The following is a 15467-nucleotide window of genomic DNA, read 5'->3' as shown; positions in this document are numbered from 1 at the left end:
TCCCCCTATGCGCAGCACAAAATCTGGCGGAGAAATCCGACCCGACAGAGAAAATGAAAAACAATGAATACAGCTGTTCTCAGGCAGGCTAGAGGCTCAATATTGTTACTGTTGTATCACAGTGGATGACCACTAGCAACTTATTGGAGCTTTTGAACATACAATAAAATGTATACAAAAAGTTACATAATTCAGATTTAATTTAGAAAATGTTATATACTTTTTCTTTCAGTGACAATGTGGAGAAGGTTGTGTAGATGTGTAGAATTGTTTTTAAATGTAATCCCTTTTTAGATATAATTGTAAGGCAGCAAAATGTGACAACTGTGCAATGGGTGTGTATGCATAATATTTACATTTGACATTTTAGTCATTTAGCAGGTGCTCTTATTCAGAGAGACTTACAGTTAGTGCATTCATCTTCAGATAGCTAGGTGAGTCAACCACATATCACAGTCAAATATACAAGATACGAACATTCCATTTCCGGCTAAACAATGAATATACACTCATCTGCCAGTTTATTATGTACATGACCAAGTTCATGGCCGTGGCTTGCTATATAAAGCAAGCAGATAGGCATTGAGGCATTCAGTGACTGTTAGATTTAACGTTAAAATGGGCAAAACAAGTGACACAAGCGACTTTGATTGTGGTATGATCGTCGGTGCCAGGCACACCGGAACCAGTATCTTAGAAACGGCCGCCCTCCTGTGCTTTTCACTGTCTAGTGTTTTGCCGAGAACGGTGCGACAAACAAATAACATCCAGTCAGCGGCAGTCCTGTGGGTGAAAACAGCTCATTGATGAGAGAGGTCAAAGGAGAATGGCAATAATCTTGCAAGCTAACAGGTGGGCAATTGCAGACAGGCGACCACATGGGATGGGATGGACATGGGATCACCAACACTGGACAATTGAGGAGTAGATAAACATAACCTATTATTACTGTCCGAGATGTTGACAGCCCAAAAACTACACATGTACTGAGTATTAGACTGTAACAGGACATTATGTTGAATGACTAAAATATCTTTAATTTCAGTTTGATTTTTCCAAACACCCCTCTCTTCCTACAGAGAAGATTACTTCCTGGTGCCTGGAGTCCAAGTGTTAGATGAGCTATGTGTTGACGTTGAAGCTTTAGGGAAAAATGTTCAATAGTTTTATGGGTTTACTTTGGGTGTTGCTTTTTACTTTTACTTTTTTACTTTACCCCTTTATAGTGATTACACAGTTTTCTAAAAATACTGTGTTTATCTTGGGCATTTCATGTGAGGGACAAACATGAGCATTTGTGAGGACCCTGTGATTGTATATGATTATGAAGCCAAAGATCTAATGAACAGTGTGTAAGTATGAACTGTATTTGCGTGACCTGATACATGTCCTTGCATATAGATGGATCAGAAAAATCGACCTATAGTTGAAGTTTGTTATTTACAACTGTATGTTGGTTTTACAGTATAGACTGCATAGGCGAGCCCCAGGTACCTTCTGATGACCCGTGGGAGACTTCCGATGAGTATTTGGAACCAGAGGACAACCGCTCAGATGATAGCTCCGATATGTGTGAGTTTCTCTTTCTGTCCAAGGTGGACAACAGTTTCCATACAAATATAATTTGATGAGCCAGTGTCTTCATAAGTATTGTGGTTGTCTTTGTCAACACAGAACTGGCAGTGCACTTCAGAATCCACCATGCATAGAGACTCTTCCTGTCATTGGGCTGGATGATTCCGTGGGGCTCAAATGGGGCTACCAAGGAGAAACATCCTGAAAACGGATGACACAAGACTCCTTGAAGTGTCACCACCAACAATGGCTGAGCTGCTACAACTTCGAGGGGACATCGCCACGCAACAGGAGATGCAGTTGGCACAAATTTGAGCAGGGAAGGACCTGAGCCTTCCCTAATGTCAGACTTGCTGGCTCCCGGGAAGTGTGAAAACCTACACAGTACTGCTACTACAGAGGACATGCTGCCACTCAGTTTATTATCCATCCTGATTGCCCTAGTCACTTTTACCACTACCTACATGTTCTCTGGAGATTTAATTTGACCTTTATTTAACTCGGCAAGTCAGTTAATAACAAATTCTTATCTTTAATGATGGCCTAGGAAGAGTGGGTTAACTGCCTTGTTCAGGGGCATAACACCAGATTTTTACCTTGTCGGCTCGGGAATTCGATCATGCAACCTTTCGGTTGCTAGTCTAACGCTCTAACCACTAAGCTACCTGCCGCTTCTCTGGAGTGGCAAATCACGCTTCACCATTTGGCAGTCTGATGGGTTTGATAGATGCAAGGAGAACGCTACCTGCCCCAATGCATTGTGCCAAATGTAAATTTTGGTGGAGGACTGGACCCCTCGAGAAGACTCAACACCTCTAGAAAAAAACAGTCTGGTGTGTCTGTGGCATTACAATCTGTCCCGCTGAAAAACAAAACTCTATCCCAGCGTTAAGTATTTAGAAGACTGAGGCTGGTTTTCCTGTATCATTTTACCTTGGCTTTTCTCCTTTCATATTTATTTTTAATCCTTTATTTTTAAACTCCCCAGCTCCCTGCCGGTGACAAGCATAGCCATAACATAATGCTGCCACCACATTACATGACAATACAGAGGGTTTCACTCTGTGATGTGTTGGATTTGACCCAAACCTGACATTTTTATTGAAAGCAGCCCATATATTTGCCATGTTGTCTTGCAGTATTAATTAAGGGCCTAGTTGCAAACATAATGGGTGATTTGAACTAGATTTTTCAACGCAGGCTTCCTTCTTTTCACTTTGTTATACAGGACAGTAATGTTGTGTGAATTAAATGTTGTGAAACCTCCGTATTTTCAAGTATTGTTGTGGCAGCATCAGTTAAATGTGTGTAATTTACTGTAGAGGAAGCTCTTATCCAGAGCAACTACGGTTTAGTGCCTTGCTCAAGGGCACATTGACAGATTTTTCGCCTAGTCGGCTTGGGGATTCAAACCAGCAACCTTTCACTTATTGGCCCAACACCAATGACAAAGACACACCAGAATGGCATTCCAAGAGGACAGTGTTCCTGAAAGGTACAGTCTCAGTCCTGACATAAAATCCACTTCAAAATCAGAGACCAGGTTTGAATATTGCTGTGCTTCAATGATTCCTAACCGAATTTACTGAACTTGAGCAATTGTGACAAAAACAATGTTGCCCCAAGAGTAGGTAGAATCTTATTCAAAATGATTGGCATATGTAATTGCACCCAAATATGCTTCCACCAGGTATTAACTCTGGAGTGTGAAGACTTACGCAATCAAAACATCTTATTTTATTTTATGTTAAACATTTATGAATTTAGAACGTTGTTTATACTTTTCTTTCACATCGAAAATGTGGTTGCGTAGATCTGTAGGGGAAATAATTACATTTAATCCCTTTTTAGCTTAAATTTTAAGGCAGCAAAATGTGATAACTGTGCCAAGGGGTGTGAAGACTAGACACTGTATAGCATTTTGCAACAAAACATAAAACTATTAGTGATACATTTCAAACAGATATGTCTGTCATTGAACACGCCATGAATAGATGGTGAAGAAACACACCAATCTCTTTCATACATTATTTAAACAATAACAGCTAATTTATCAACATTTCCAAACATATTTAGCATTTCGGAATGAAACTCTTCAAAAGTCTGAATAATTTCTGACAGAACATAAATATTTTCAAAAGCTAATGACAGACATTCTTTTCGACTTCAAATTCAAACCCTGGTCATCTTGGAACCTTTTAAGAGAAAATATGAATCCATCTCTCCACTGTTAACTTTGGGAAAAAATCTATTAAAGTGACCATGCAACATATTTTTTGATAAATGTTTTAGGATACATGTAAAATATTTAAAGTTGGCCAAATTATGTGTTTACATATATTTTTTATATACAGTCGCGGACAAAAATTTTGAGAATGACACAAATATTAGTTTGTATGATGGCGGTTTGTATGATGGCAATTTGCATATACTCCAGAATGTTATGAAGAGTGATCAGACGAATTGCAAATAATTGCAAAGTCCCTCTTTGCCATGCAAATGAACTGAATCCCCAAAAAACATTTCCACTGCATATCAGCCCTCCCACAAAAGGACTGTTATGAACTTGAGTGAAGACCCAAACGCGGTTTTAACAGAAAACAGAGTTCTTTAATAAAAAACAGGAATGGCATAAATCCTCTTCCAACGTAGTCAATGGAACAAAAGAACGTAGTATAATGCAGGTTGCACCTGCCATGCAGACTCCGACAGGACAGGACAAGGTGGAAGCAAACGAGACGACAGCTTGCTTCTGGCATCAAAAAACACAAACAAGAATCAGACACTGAAAGTAGCAGGAACAGAGAAAGAAATAGAGACCTAATCAGAGGGGGAAGAGAGAACAGGTGGGGAAAGAGAGAATGAGCTAGTTAGGGGAAATGTAGAACAGCTGAGGGATGAGAGACAGAGAAGGTAACCTAAAAAGACCAGCAGAGAGAGAGAATGAAGAGAAAGGACAGGAACAGACATAACAAGACATGACAGTACCCCCCCCCACTCACCGAGCGCCTCCTGGCGCACTCGAGGAGGAAACCTGGCGGCAACGCAGGAAATCATCGATCAGCGAACGGTCCAGCACGTCCCGAGAGGGAACCCAACTCCTCTCCTCAGGACCGTACCCCTCCCAATCCACTAGGTACTGATGACCACGGCCCCGAGGGCGCATGTCCAAAATCTTACGAACCCTGTAGATGGGTGCGCCCTCGACAAGGATGGGGGGGGAGGGACGAGCGGGGCGCGAAGAACGGGCTTAACACAGGAGACATGGAAGACCGGGTGAACGCGACGAAGATAGCGCGGGAGAAGAAGTCGCACTGCGACAGGATTAATGACCTGGGAAATACGGAACGGACCAATGAACCGCGGGGCCAACTTGCGAGAAGCTGTCTTAAGGGGAAGGTTCTGAGTGGAGAGCCATACTCTCTGACCGCAACAATATCTAGGACTCTTGGTCCTACGCTTATTAGCGGCCCTCACAGTCTGCGCCCTATTACGGCAAAGTGCCGACCTGACCCCCTTCCAGGTGCGCTCGCAACGCTGGACAAAAGCCTGAGCGGAGGGGACGCAGGACTCGGCGAGCTGAGATGAGAACAGCGGAGGCTGGTACCCGAGGCTACACTGAAAAGGGGATAGACCGGTAGCAGACGAGGGAAGCGAGTTGTGGGCGTACTCTGCCCAGGGGAGCTGTTCTGACCAAGACGCAGGGTTACGAAAAGAAAGACTGCGTAAAATGCGACCAACAGTCTGATTGGCCCGTTCGGCTTGACCGTTAGACTGGGGATGAAAGCCGGACGAGAGACTGACGGAAGCCCCAATCAAACGGCAAAACTCCCTCCAAAATTGAGACGTGAACTGCGGGCCTCTGTCGGAAACGACGTCAGACGGAAGGCCATGAATTCGGAAAACATTCTCGATAATGATCTGAGCCGTCTCCTTAGCAGAAGGGAGCTTATCGAGAGGAATGAAATGAGCCGCCTTAGAGAATCTATCGACAACCGTAAGAATAACTGTCTTCCCCGCTGATGAAGGCAGTCCGGTGATAAAATCTAAAGCGATGTGAGACCACGGTCGAGAGGGAATGGGAAGCGGTCTGAGACGGCCGGCAGGAGGAGAGTTCCCAGATTTAGTCTGCGCGCAGACCGAACAAGCGGCGACAAATCGACGCGCGTCACGTTCCCGAGTGGGCCACCAGAAACGCTGGCGAATGGAAGCGAGCGTACCCCGAAGGCCGGGGTGGCCGGCTAACTTGGCAGAGTGGGCCCACTGAAGAACGGCCGGACGAGTAGGAACGGGAACGAACAGAAGGTTCCTAGGACAAGCTCGCGGCGACGGAGTGTGAGCGAGTGCTTGCTTTACCTGCCTCTCAATTCCCCAGACAGTCAACCCGACAACACGCCCCTCAGGGAGAATCCCATCGGGGTCGGTGGAGACCTCAGAAGAACTGAAGAGACGAGATAAAGCATCAGGTTTGGTGTTTTTTGAGCCCGGACGATAAGAAATAACAAACTCGAAACGAGCGAAAAACAGAGCCCAACGAGCCTGACGCGCATTAAGTCGTTTGGCTGAACGGATGTACTCAAGGTTCCTATGGTCAGTCCAAACGACAAAAGGAACGGTCGCCCCCTCCAACCACTGTCGCCATTCGCCTAGGGCTAAGCGGATGGCGAGCAGTTCGCGATTACCAACATCATAGTTACGTTCTGACGGCGATAAGCGATGAGAGAAAAACGCGCAAGGATGGACCTTGCCGTCAGAGAGAGAGCGCTGAGAAAGAATGGCTCCCACGCCCACCTCTGACGCGTCAACCTCAACAACAAACTGTCTAGAGATGTCAGGTGTAACAAGAATAGGTGCGGATGTAAAACGATTCTTAAGAAGATCAAAAGCTCCTGGGCGGAAACGGACCACTTAAAGCACGTCTTAACAGAAGTAAGGGCTGTGAGAGGAGCTGCCACCTGACCGAAATTACGGATGAAACGACGGTAGAAATTAGCGAAGCCCAGAAAGCGCTGCAGCTCGACGCGTGACTTAGGAACGGGCCAATCAATGACAGCCTGGACCTTAGCGGGATCCATCTTAATGCCCTCAGCGGAAATAACGGAACCGAGAAAAGGGACAGAGGCGGCATGAAAAGTGCACTTCTCAGCCTTCACATAAAGACAGTTCTCCAAAAGGCGCTGGAGGACGCGTCGCACGTGCTGAACATGAATCGAGAGAGACGGTGAAAAAATCAGGATATCATCCATGTAAACGAAAACAAAAATGTTCAGCATGTCTCTCAGGACGTCGTTAACTAGTGCCTGAAAGACAGCTGGAGCGTTAACGAGGCCGAAAGGAAGAACCCGGTATTCAAAGTGCCCTAACGGAGTGTTAAACGCCGTCTTCCACTCGTCCCCCTCCCTGATGCGCACGAGATGGTAGGCGTTACGAAGGTCCAATTTGGTGAAAAACCTGGCTCCCTGCAGGATCTCGAAGGCTGAAGACATAAGAGGAAGCGGATAACGATTCTTAACTGTTATGTCATTCAGCCCTCGATAATCCACGCATGGGCGCAGGGACCCGTCCTTCTTCTGAACAAAAAGAACCCCGCGCCGGCGGGGGAGGAGGAGGAGACTATGGTACCGGCGTCGAGCGAAACCGACAAATAATCCTCGAGAGCCTTACGTTCGGGAGCCGACAGAGAGTATAATCTACCCCGGGGGGAGTAGTTCCCGGAAGGAGATCAATACTACAGTCATACGACCGGTGTGGAGGGAGAGAAGTGGCCTTGGAACGACTGAACACCGTGCGCAGATCGTGATACTCCTCCGGCACCCCTGTCAAATCGCCAGGCTCCTCCTGTGAAGAAGAGACAGAGGAAACAGGAGGGATAGCAGACATTAAACAGGTTACATGACAAGAAACATTCCAGGATAGGATAGTATTACTAGACCAATTAATAGAAGGGTTATGGCGCACTAGCCAGGGATGACCCAAAACAACAGGTGTAAAAGGTGAACGAAAAATTAAAAAAGAAATGGTTTCGCTATGATTACCAGAGACAGTGAGGGTTAAAGGCAGCGTCTCACGCTGAATCTTGGGGAGAGAACTACCATCTAAAGCGAACAAGGCCCTGGGCTCCCCTAACTGTCTGAGAGGAATGTCATGTTCCCGAGCCCAGGTCTCGTCCATAAAACAGCCCTCCGCCCCAGAGTCTATCAAGGCACTGCAGGAAGCAGATGAACCGGGCCAGCGGAGATGGACCGGAAAGGTAGTGCGTGATCCAGAAGGAGAGGCCTGAGTAGTTGCGCTCACCAGTAGCCCTCCTCTTACTGATGAGCTCTGGCTTTTACTGGACATGAGGTGACAAAATGACCAGCGGAGCCGCAGTAGAGACAGAGGCGATTGGTGATTCTCCGTTCCCTCTCCTTGGCCGAGATGCGAATACCCCCCAGCTGCATAGGCTCAGCATCCGAGCCGGCGGGGAGGGTGGCAGTGATGCGGCAGGTGGCAGTGATGTGGAGAGGGGAGCAACGGAGAACGTGAGCTCCTTTCCACGAGCTCGGCGACGAAGATCAAACCGTCGCTCTATGCGAATAGCGAGAGCTATTAAGGAGTCCAGACTGGAAGGAACCTCCCGGGAGAGGATCTCATCCTTAACCTCGACGTGGAGACCCTCCAGAAAACGAGCGAGCAAAGCCGGCTCGTTCCAGTCACTAGAGGCAGCGAGAGTGCGAAACTCAATAGAATAATCCGTTATGGATCTATTCCCCTGACATAGGGAAGACAGGGCCCTGGAAGCCTCCTCGCCAAAAACAGAACGGTCAAAAACCCGTATCATCTCCTCCTTAAAGTCCTGATACTGGTTAATACACTCAGCCCTCGCCTCCCAGACTGCCGTGCCCCACTCACGCGCCCGTCTGGTAAGGAGAGAAATGACGTAGGCGATGCGGGCTGCGCTCCTGGAGTAAGTGTTGGGCTGGAGAGAGAACACCACATCACACTGAGTGAGGAATGAGCGGCACTCAGTGGGCTCCCCAGAGTAACACGGCGGGTTGTTGATCCTGGGCTCCGGAGACTCGGAAACCCTGGAAGTGGGCGGTGGATCGAGGTGGAGTTGGTGAACCCGTCTTGTGAGGTCGGAGACTTGGACGGCCAGGGTCTCAACGGCATGTTGAGCAGCAGACAATTCCTCCTCGTGTCTGCCTAGCATCGCTCCCTGGATCTCGACGGCGGAGTGAAAAGGGTCCGGAGCCGCTGGGTCCATTCTTGGTCTGATTCTTCTGTTATGAACTTGGGTGAAGACCCAAACGCGGTTTTAACAGAAAACAGAGTTCTTTAATAAAAAACAGGAATGGCATAAATCCTCTTCCAACGTAGTCAATGGAACAAAAGAACGTAGTATAATGCAGGTTGCACCTGCCATGCAGACTCCGACAGGACAGGACAAGGTGGAAGCAAACGAGACGACAGCTTGCTTCTGGCATCAAAAAACACAAACAAGAATCAGACACTGAAAGTAGCAGGAACAGAGAAAGAAATAGAGACCTAATCAGAGGGGGAAGAGAGAACAGGTGGGGAAAGAGAGAATGAGCTAGTTAGGGGAAATGTAGAACAGCTGAGGGATGAGAGACAGAGAAGGTAACCTAAAAAGACCAGCAGAGAGAGAGAATGAAGAGAAAGGACAGGAACAGACATAACAAGACATGACAAGGACCAGCTGACATCATGTCAGTGATTCTCTCAATAACACAGGCGTGAGTGTTGACGAGGACAAGGCTGGAGATCACTCTGTCATGCTGATTGAGTTTGAATAACAGACTGGAAGCTTCAAAAGGAGAGTGGTGCTTGGAATCTTTGTTCTTCCTCTGTCAACCAGAGTGGTCTCCTGAGGATAGCTAATCAGCCGTGTCGATGATTCCAGAGTGGTGATGAAAGCCGTGTAAACAATGATTTTAAGAGAATTACCGGATGGTCCTACTTATATTTGCTTTCTTAGAAACAGTACTTAGAACAGCTACTTAACTGTAACATTGATTGTTAAGAGGCTACTTTGTCTTCTTCAACCTTGTGTTGCGTTTCTGGGTTGTGACTAATCATAGATCTCAGCTGCAGCTCATGATCATCCTAGTCTGATATGTTAATGCTTTATACCCCCGGGTAAAAAGGGGAGTTTGTGTCTTGCTGACACGCTCTCCGGGTTCCCTGGGGTATCACAATTTACTATGATCTCGTTAGAGAACTAAAATCAAAATCTTATCGTCACAAAAACATTTTCCTTATCCTGGATATTTTCTACACAATGTAAAGTATGTAAACATGATTTACACAAGCCCTTCAAGTTACAATGTTTTTGTTATAAAGTCTTCATTTAACTTTTAATGACATCACAAAATAGACATTAATCTTCCACATTCCATCTCTCATCATTACCAACATTCAGAGGATGAAATATAGTGTCCCGGTCTAAAGTTTGATGTTGACGTTCTTGGGCGGTAACCATTTCATAAGGCACACAGATATTCCGATCACCCCAACTAGGCCCCAAAGAGAATCATCTGCTGCCTATGGTTTACGATCCACACTGCAGGAGAGAGCTCTGTAGAGCTGATCCAATGCATCCTCACAGGAGAGTCATGACAACAGTATCAAAACCTTTTGACAGGTCCACAAACAAAGCAGCACATTTGTGACCAACGGTCTTATATAGCAAAATTTGAAATGGTGTTTTTTTACATTTGATAAAAGTTGAGACTCAGAGCTAGAACATTTAGTATCACACACTACAGTTGAGGAACAATGTACCAAACAAACAAAGATTGAAAGACTAAAGGCTGGTTTATACTATGGGGTGTGTTCAATAATTTAATCTGGAGAGCCAGAGTGTGCTCTGGGCATTCGTAAACTCAGACAGGTGTCAGATTGTCCGTTCATAAATTCAGGTCTTTTCACTCTCTGAACATTCAGAGCACAAACTGGACGCTGTAGCCGAGGACTAGGGTTGATCCGAACGTTCTGACCTAACAACAACTGGCTATCCTTGGCTAGCTACTTCTAAACACAAATGAGAGAACAGCTCACTGTGACAGTTTTACTCACACTAGCAGAGCTGGTTAGGCTGTGTTTATGTTATCCAGAGCGTTGGTGACTGCAACCGTGCTGCTGGTAACAATTTAATTATGCTTTTTTTGACAACGTTTACTGACACTGACCATATTCAACGAGTGTTCGTAAATTCGTCAGCTATTCTGAGCTCTGGCACACTCAGACCAGAGTACTCTGAAATCGGAGTAGATAGATAGAGCGAATTTACCAGCTACATCTATCGACAGTTGTCGCAGTGACTTCATGAATATTCTAATGAAATAGTTACTTGCAAAGTGGAATCTTTTGTTTAGACATGTAGCTAGCTAGCTAGCTAGCTAAACAATGAACCATAATCCCAACTCATAACGTTACTACCCTGCACGAATCTGCAGGTAGCTAACCAACCAGGTTCAATGTTAGCTAGCTATCATTAGGCTATAACTAGCAATCCAAATGGCTCTGAGATTTTAACTAATTGTATTCCTATTTACAGATGGCATACAAGTTTGCTATTAAGGCACATGAAAGTTCACATGTTCCAGAAGGCATTTCTGCCCCAAAGCGCATTTTGATTACAAAAATAAGTTTACGTTCAAATAGCGCTCCTGTGAAGTAGTGATGTGTGACATACGCCTAGTTTCCTGAAACTAGTCACATTTCATTTTAGTGTCTAAAGCATTGACAAGATCATTAACAACTAAAGTGGTTGCTGTAATAGTGCTATGGCCAGGCCTAAACCCTGATTGGTTTAAATTCAAAATACATTTCTCAGATCAAAAAGAGCAAAGTTGTACATTTACCAAGGATTTGAGAATCTTAGCTAGACAAGGGAGCCTTGAATTGGGGCGATAATGATTAAGATCCCTACTACCCCCTCCCTTATGGAGCGGCAGCACAAGAGCTGATTTCTATACTTATGAAATATTTCCTGATAACAATGTTAGATACAAAATGTGGCACTATGCACACTTTAGCAGACTAGGATCCAATTGGTCGGCCCCTGTGGATTTCTTGTTGTCTATTGCTAGCAACCATTCAGGTCTTCTTTTTTTGTAAGTAGCCTAAAATAAATATATTCGACTATACATTGCTTTAATCATTCAGCAAGTTACCCCTATCAGCATCCAGCCCAATATTATTGTGAATTGGCTTAGAAGTTATTTCAAAGAGATGTCAGCTGAAATAGAATGTTGATTAAATGTAGAATGATGCATTTTGTTCCGTTATGAGGCCAATGTCTGAATTAATTTGTTGTGGAAGTGAGGAGGAAGTAGAGCCCTTCAGGGATTTGAGAGTTTCCCAGAATCTAGCAGGGTTCCTATTACAATCCGAAAATGTGGTTACATAATAATCAGATGTAGCTTTTCTTATGTCTTACACAATAATTCCTCAGTTGCTTAAAAGCTTGCCAATATGGTCTCCCGAGTGGAGCAGCGGTCTAAGGCACTGCATCACAGTGCAATAGGCATCACTACAGACCCGGGTTTGATCCCAGGCTGTGTCGCATCCGGCCGCGACTTGGAGACCCATGAGGCGGCGCACAATTGGCCCAGCGTCGTCTGGGTTAGAGAAGGGTTTGGCCGGCTGGGATGTTCTTGTCCCATCGTGCTCTAGTGACTCCTTGTGGCGGGCCGGGCACATGCACGCTGACCTCGGTCGCCAGTTGTAAAGTGTTTCCTCCGAGACATTGGTGCGGCTGACTTCCAGGTTAAGTGAGCAGTGTGGCTTGGCAGGGTCGTGTTTCGGGGGACGCACGGCTCTCGACCTCTCCATTTCCTGAGTCCGTCCGGGAGTTGCAGCGATGGGACAAGGCTAACTACCAATTGGATATCACAAAATGACTTCTGATCATTCCAGAGTGTACCAGGCATTCGATCTCCCTTTAACCCGTAATGTGGTTAAAAATGCTCAAAGCTAAATCAGGTTCAGGGATAGCTGTAATACAATCAAGGTCACTAAAATAAAGATTGTGTAAAAAAGCCTGTTCACTAAAGTTTTTAAAGTTCCTCTTGATGAAACAAGGTGATGAAACAAGGTTAGTAATGCATTTTCACATCTTGTCACGCCCTGATCTGTTTCACCTGTCTTTGTGATTGTCTCCACCCACCTCCAGGTGTCACCTGTTTTCCTAATTAGTCCCTGGGTAATTATTCCTGTGTTCCCTGCTTGTCTATTGCCAGTTCGTCTTCTTTGTCAAGTCAACAAGCGTGTTTTTCTCCGTTCTCCTGCTTTTGCCTTCTCTCTGTTTTGCTAGTCCTCCCAGTTGTGACCCTTGCCTGTCTGGACTCTAATCCCGCCTGCCTGACCATTTCTGCCTGCCCTGACCTCGAGCCTGCCTGCAACTCTGAACCTCCTGGACTCTGACCTGGTTTTGATCTTTTGCCTGTCCACGACCATTCTCTTGCCTACCCCTTGGATAATAATTAATATCAGAGACTCAAACCATCTGCCTCCCGTGTCTGCATCTGGGTCTCGCCTTGTGCCCTTATCCATCTCTGACACAGACAACTGGGTAATAGTCACTAATATCCAGTGGGGAAACCCCACTAGTAACGTATTTATCTGGACTATTTGTTAAAATAAGATCAATCAGAGTTAACTTTGAAAGATCTTAATGGTTGGGCCGTGTAGGCTTTGTCACCAGCTGGTTTAGGTTTAGATCATTACAAGTCTTAGATTGTCTCTTAGATTGTCTGAAAACTCCATTTCCCAATCAGAATTTAGGTCACCCATGATAATAACATCTGATTTAGTAAAAGAAGACAACAAAGCACTCCTCGAAGCATCCCTCAAGTGCACAAAGGTTAGCCATGGGGAGACGGTAGACCCCTATAACAGTTATGGATACATTTTACTCCAGACAAAGGCTTAAAGATATTAGCTCCAATTTCAGTAAAGAGAGAGAAATTATTTTTCATTTAAAAAAATCTACAATACTGACAACTTATCAGCTCCTAGAAAGATATTACCACATATGGCTTCAAATAATGCGGCATACCCAATAACAATAATACACTAAATCACAGATTTGCACATCAAGAAAAATATTTATATAAATTATAGTAGCCTATTATTAGCGAAATAGAATTCAATCGACTGAACATGAAATGGATTTCAATATGATTGAAATACATTATATAGATCTATAGCCTTTACTGTATTTATATTTTAATGCAGTTGTCTCTGTCTTTATTTTAAGAATAGTTTTAGGCCTATCCTTCACTTGTGTAACAATTGCAATGACATTGGCAACTTTGTGTTTGTAATCAACTTGGTTGTGAAGTTATCGGCGGTCACAGAGAGCTGGATACACATCCTGACTTGTTTAGCGGAGATCTTCTGAATGTAAAGTGAAGGGCAAAAACTCATCTAACGACGTACTTCGCTGTTCTACAAGTGGTCTGAAGCAGTCGGTAAATAACAAGAATTTTCAAGTGCAACTTCCGCAATAATGATTTTGGGAACCAGGTCAGAGATTTAATGATGGACCTACAAAGGTTATTAGTCTTAAGATGCTATTGGGAAACCAGGCCATGTGCATGATCTTCTGTGACCTTTTGATCCAGAATTCGGACACACAAATTGTTATATCCCAGCAATGGTAAGGCCTACAGACTTGTGCTTCTGAGAGTCTGTTGTATGATTTGAGCTTTAGTTCAATTTTTATTACATTTAACCCCCCTAACATTTAACCCCCCTAACATTTAACCCCCCTAACAATGGGAGTATAATAGTAAATCTGCAGGATGGTGATTTATCTTGACAGACATACTGGGAATAGATAATGACTAGATAACGGCTAACAAAATGGATGCCAGCATTCTCATCTGTAGTTTTGTGTCCTGGATATCTTTTTGTTTGTGTACAAGGTTAAGTGGGTGGTGTATTGAAGTGAATGATGTGAGTGTGTGGCAAAGGTCCCCATCCATGAACAGGCACTCTTTCACAGTCTGAAAGAGTGCCCGTTCAAAATGAATAAAGTGTTTGATGTCACAGTACTGGAGAGATTCACTGTACCAAGACTTGACAGTAATGTGTGGCCTAATGGATGCATGAATAACAACTCTAGTCCTAGTAAAGTGTGTACTGTATGTGTGACTTTTCTTCCCGGTTTTCTTCATAAACTGAGCTCTTCATTCATCACCAGTGTTTGTGTGTTTGTATAGGAGTGGGGGACTGAAACGAAGACAGGCTTCGGATCATTTCTCAGCACTGTCTGCTTCTCAACTGATCATGTGAAACAAGAAGAGGTACTGTATATCTCTACATCTGGACATGGCTATTTTCAAATCTCATAACAAAAATGACATTGAAGTTCCTCATTGGTTTTCATCATGACTATATATGTATATGTATCTTCGATGAACTAAACAATGGGGCTTTCATTCTATTGAATTCTTACTCTCACCATAAGGGGAGACAGCATGGCAAAGTGTGTTAATCTTTACTTTACAAGGCTTCGTAAACACTCACATAGATTTCACACACTCGGATAGCAGCGTTGTTAATGCATGCTTTTGTGGCTTTAACTGTCTCTGTGATCAAGATAATGAGGTACTTTGATTTGCACAAAGTGAGGAGTGCCTGAGCATCATTCTAATATGAATAACTCACATAAATGTTCCTCTGCTGGTAGCGAAGGTACAGGTTGTGCATGATCGCCCCGTCATGAAGGTCTTTCAGGCTGGCCATATCCTCCACTCCCCCTGAGCTGCTGGGGTGCATGGGCTGCACTTTCTGTCTGGTGAGGGCATTCTGCTTGTAGGTGTACACCTGGGTCAAAACACAGAGGGTAGGTTGTAGGTTGTGAGTGGACAGTTCACTAA

General features: G+C 44.6%; 1 protein-coding gene across 1 annotated transcript in view; it reads right to left on the bottom strand.

The window, feature by feature from the left end:
• myo10 (myosin X) overlaps positions 1–15467 on the bottom strand; it is a 263426-nt gene that overhangs the window by 147306 nt on the left and 100653 nt on the right. The window contains exon 3 of the mRNA XM_064942709.1: positions 15256–15414. Coding sequence (XP_064798781.1) covers positions 15256–15414 — 159 coding nt within the window. The remainder of the gene's footprint in view (positions 1–15255; positions 15415–15467) is intronic.

The sequence above is a fragment of the Oncorhynchus masou genome, chromosome 3 (assembly GCF_036934945.1).
Source record: "Oncorhynchus masou masou isolate Uvic2021 chromosome 3, UVic_Omas_1.1, whole genome shotgun sequence".
Taxonomy (NCBI): Eukaryota; Metazoa; Chordata; class Actinopteri; order Salmoniformes; family Salmonidae; genus Oncorhynchus; species Oncorhynchus masou.
The sequence above is the reverse complement of the archived record's forward strand: the minus strand, read 5'-3'. Positions and strand labels throughout refer to the sequence as shown.